This window comes from Austrofundulus limnaeus, unplaced genomic scaffold (assembly GCF_001266775.1).
Source record: "Austrofundulus limnaeus strain Quisiro unplaced genomic scaffold, Austrofundulus_limnaeus-1.0 Scaffold233, whole genome shotgun sequence".
Classification (NCBI taxonomy): domain Eukaryota; kingdom Metazoa; phylum Chordata; class Actinopteri; order Cyprinodontiformes; family Rivulidae; genus Austrofundulus; species Austrofundulus limnaeus.
Genome location: NW_013952635.1, coordinates 726238 through 730034, shown reverse-complemented (window position 1 = coordinate 730034; position 3797 = coordinate 726238). Strand labels below are relative to the sequence as shown.

General features: G+C 39.0%; 1 protein-coding gene across 1 annotated transcript in view; it reads right to left on the bottom strand.

Moving 5' to 3' along the window:
- Positions 1-3797, bottom strand: part of LOC106525548 (neurexin-2) — a gene marked incomplete at its 3' end in the record, with an annotated part of 638625 nt that overhangs the window by 72993 nt on the left and 561835 nt on the right. The window contains 1 exon segment of the mRNA XM_014019826.1: positions 1832-2133. Within this exon segment, the coding sequence (XP_013875280.1) occupies positions 1832-2133 (302 nt within the window).

Sequence of the window (3797 nt, the reverse complement as noted above, 5' to 3'; positions counted from 1 at the left end):
GTCATGTAGTTTACTCCTATTTAAATAAAAATGTTTGACCTGTAAGCAGAAAGCTTATGGATGGATGTAGATTTTTTTTTCTATTTCAAAGAGGATGAGGAGGAGAACGAGGAAGTTCTCCTCAAGCAGCTCCTAAAACTGTCAACCTGCTGACTGAGAACATTTGGATGTAGTAAACTTTGTATTTATATACTTATTAAATTAAATTTCAATTTCCACCATGGTTAAAAAAATCCTAGGGGAAACCCTGTATTGACTTCCATTAATTTTTGTAACTATTTATGCCCAGCCCAGACATTTTCCCTAAAATTAACAATTATTGGTCTATAGCTAACCCTAACCTGAACCAAAACTTAATTCACGTCATAATTCTAAACATAACTAGTAGAGTGCAACGGAGCTGCAAAAAAGTGAGGACAATGAAGAGGTCAAAGACCTCAATTTGATAGTTACTACGGTGCAAATGGTCCTCACTCTTTAGTAAAAACAAGTACACACTCACCTACACACACCACCAACCACTGCTGTCTGGATCCAAGTTACACATATTTTATCAAGCTTTTCATTGTTCATGGTGATAAGTTTCTTTCCAGTTTCTAAAAGAAACAGCTCTTGGTAATGTGTGATGTGTTTGTCCTAAACTTTCTGATTATGTTTTTTTTTGCAGACACACAAAGAAGCTGAATCACCATGTTTGAGCTAATGCATTCACATTAAGCCTTTTGTTTTGCATTCTGTGCTGCTTAGAATTCCCCATTATTAGTACTGACAAGCCATTCATTCCAATTACATTTACCACAAAAATGTGAAGAAGTAAGCACGGCAAGTGTAAGTGAAATTGATTGTATCTCACCGCCGGTATCTGCACCTGCCAATAGATGACTTGGTGCCTATGGAGGGAGGGTCAGAACTCGGGGAGTGAGCTTTCCGTTCTGCTGGGCAATTGTTGAAATGAAACAAACTGCCATGGTTAAGTGCACAACATTCCATGGAGATCACGCAAAGGTTCACTCCTGTACACAAAGACATTTATGTTGGTGTTGCTCTTTTGTTTTCCATTAGAGGTCTGTAAGGATGTGTACGTTTGCTCACAAAGGATGTAAGTGCACTGTCTCCTCTGATAAATTAGGGCGCATTCCATTTGTGCAGCTGAGTACATTGTGCGCATACGCACAGGGCAGTGCACTGTTTGCTTGAGTTTAAAGAGGACAACAAAACAATGTCCAGCCGTTTAGCCTCTCGTTTTCTTAACCAGCTTCTACRTTCCAGGTTCCAGAGAGCTGGTGCCCGTCTCCAGCAGTCACCGTGAGGGAGGTGGGGTACACCCAGAACAGGTCACAAGCTCCACGCATTGCCGCATAGAGACAAACATGGCACCACACCTAGGGTCAACTTAGAGTTACCAAATAAGTTAACGTGTACGGTCTGTGGGAGGAAACTGCATTAAAGAGAGAAAACACCCACGTGCACAGGAAGAACATGCAAACTCCATCCAGGCCGTGAAGAGAATTTCTTTCTGAGAATCAACAACTGGATTCAAAAAGATTTGCAGCTCAGATCCTGTTGTGAAAGGACTTTTGTTAGCTTTGGTCTTTGATCATCAAAATTATAAAGTGATAGAAAAGATTAAATGAACAAATAAGGTCATCCTGTTAAGCCTGCAAAAACAGAAGAGAAGCATTTGTTATCTCGGGAAAGAAAACAATACATTTACTGTAAAGCAATAAAGCAGGGACATCCAGAGTTCCTCCATGTGCTTAAAGAAAGCTGCGAAAAGAGATAAATAAAAGTAACAGGAGCAGCAGCCCTAAACTGTGCGGGCAGTGTTTACCTGGCGCAGGTTGCGGGTGACGCGCACGTCATGCCAGGCATTGTCGTTAAACTTGCCATTGACAGGCTCGACGAGGGCCTCAAAGGCCCCCGAGCCCAGGTTGATGACCAGCCACACGGCGCCACTCTTCAGGGACAGGTTGACGTAATCGGCGGACTTGCCGGTGTGCAGCATGAGGCCATTGCGTTGCAGCGTTCGGAAGGAGAGCGTAATCTCGTCAGTGCTGCTCTGGATCGGCGTCAGGGACAGGTCGTAGCAGAAGAACTCGTTCCCCTTGAAGGTGGCGACAGATTCTTCTTTACCTGCAGACAGAATTAAAACAAGATTGTTGGGAAGCTAAACATGGGTGGAAACAGAGTTGAAAACAGATGTTTACACACAATGTATAAAAAGACGAGCACGTTTTTCTCACTGTCTGACCTTAAATCTGATTAAACCTTTTCTGTTGTAGGTCAATTAGGATTTCCAAAATTATATAATTGAATTAAACACCTTCTCTTGATAAGATGATGTTAGCTTAAAGCTCTGGCATTAAAGGCAGTGGGAACTATGCATTCCTTTAAAGAATACTAAGCCTTTAATTTGATTTAATCTTTAGTTTGACAAGCTGAAGCACAGTGTGAGTTTAAGCAGTTTTCTTGGGTAATACACCCAAATCTTTGGTGATTTAAAAAAAAAATAGTAAAGAGAAACAGGGAACCCCCAAATTTTGCGGAGGTTATGTTCTTACAACAGCAGATGCGAATTTACTTGTGCAATAATCTGGTACAGCACATTAAATGGTGACATTTATGTTTGAGTTGTATATTGAACCTTTTTAAATAAAGTTTATATCATCGTCTTAAAGTACCCGTGAATCGTGAAGGAATGTGATTATTGGATGCAGTCCAGACAAGGCCTACAGTGCATTTGGGTGCCATTTTAATGCAGTAAGAACCAAACACCAATGAACAAGAACTAGAAAGTTAGCTGTTACATGCCACTCAGTAATGTTAGAAGGTGGAAATGCAGCCCTCCGGACATACTGTAGCATGTTTTTTTTTTGTTTTGTTTTTTTCCAGTTATTCAGTTATATTGTTCTTAATAGTTTAGATTGAAAACTCACTTGAAAACTCATGAAAAATCACAAAACCAAAAGGTTTCCAGTTTCAGTTTCCACAGTATCACCAAGTTTACAATAAATTAGAATTAGTTAGGTTTCATGAAAAACATATGCAAAAAAATAAAAAAATTAAAACAAATAACTGAGTCCGCATATTTGCAAGAGTTTACTTTATAATTAAATTTAAAAAATATGTTTTCAAATAACCACACACACAAAATAAACATGGCTGCTCAGCTTGTGTGTTTAAACACCAATTTCTAGAAAGCACTGTGGGGAAAAAAGGAAAGAGAAAAGTGCTGACAACTGTGCTAATGCCCGACAGTCTGTATGCAACACATGGCCTCCTTTCACTGCATTAAGCATCGTTCACACACTACCAGTTAAAACAGACAGTTTCCACAGTGGACACATGTCAAACATCAGCCTAACAGCAGTCAGGGAGARCATTAGGTGCATCTGTCTAAGGATGGAACACACACCTACACAAGAGAAAGTCACACCAGTGAAAATTCAATCAGTAGAAAAGAGAAATTAAACTTTGCAAAAGTGAAACTCAAGTCAAATAAGGTTTACCCTTACGTAATGTTGAATTAAACTGGAGCTTTTCTGTCATGCAGACTGAATACTTTTAAATCACTTAACTCCTTTCATTTGTTAAATACTGTGTTTTATATAGGGATGTCATTAGAAGATTATATACAAATAGAGTATGAAATTATGTTTTCTATGTAATATCGGATGCAGTATATATTTATTGACAAGGCTCTGTTATTTAAACTGATAAAATTCAATTCAATTCAGTTTATTTGTATAGCGCCATGTCACAACAACTGTTGTCTCAGGGCACTGTACACAATATAC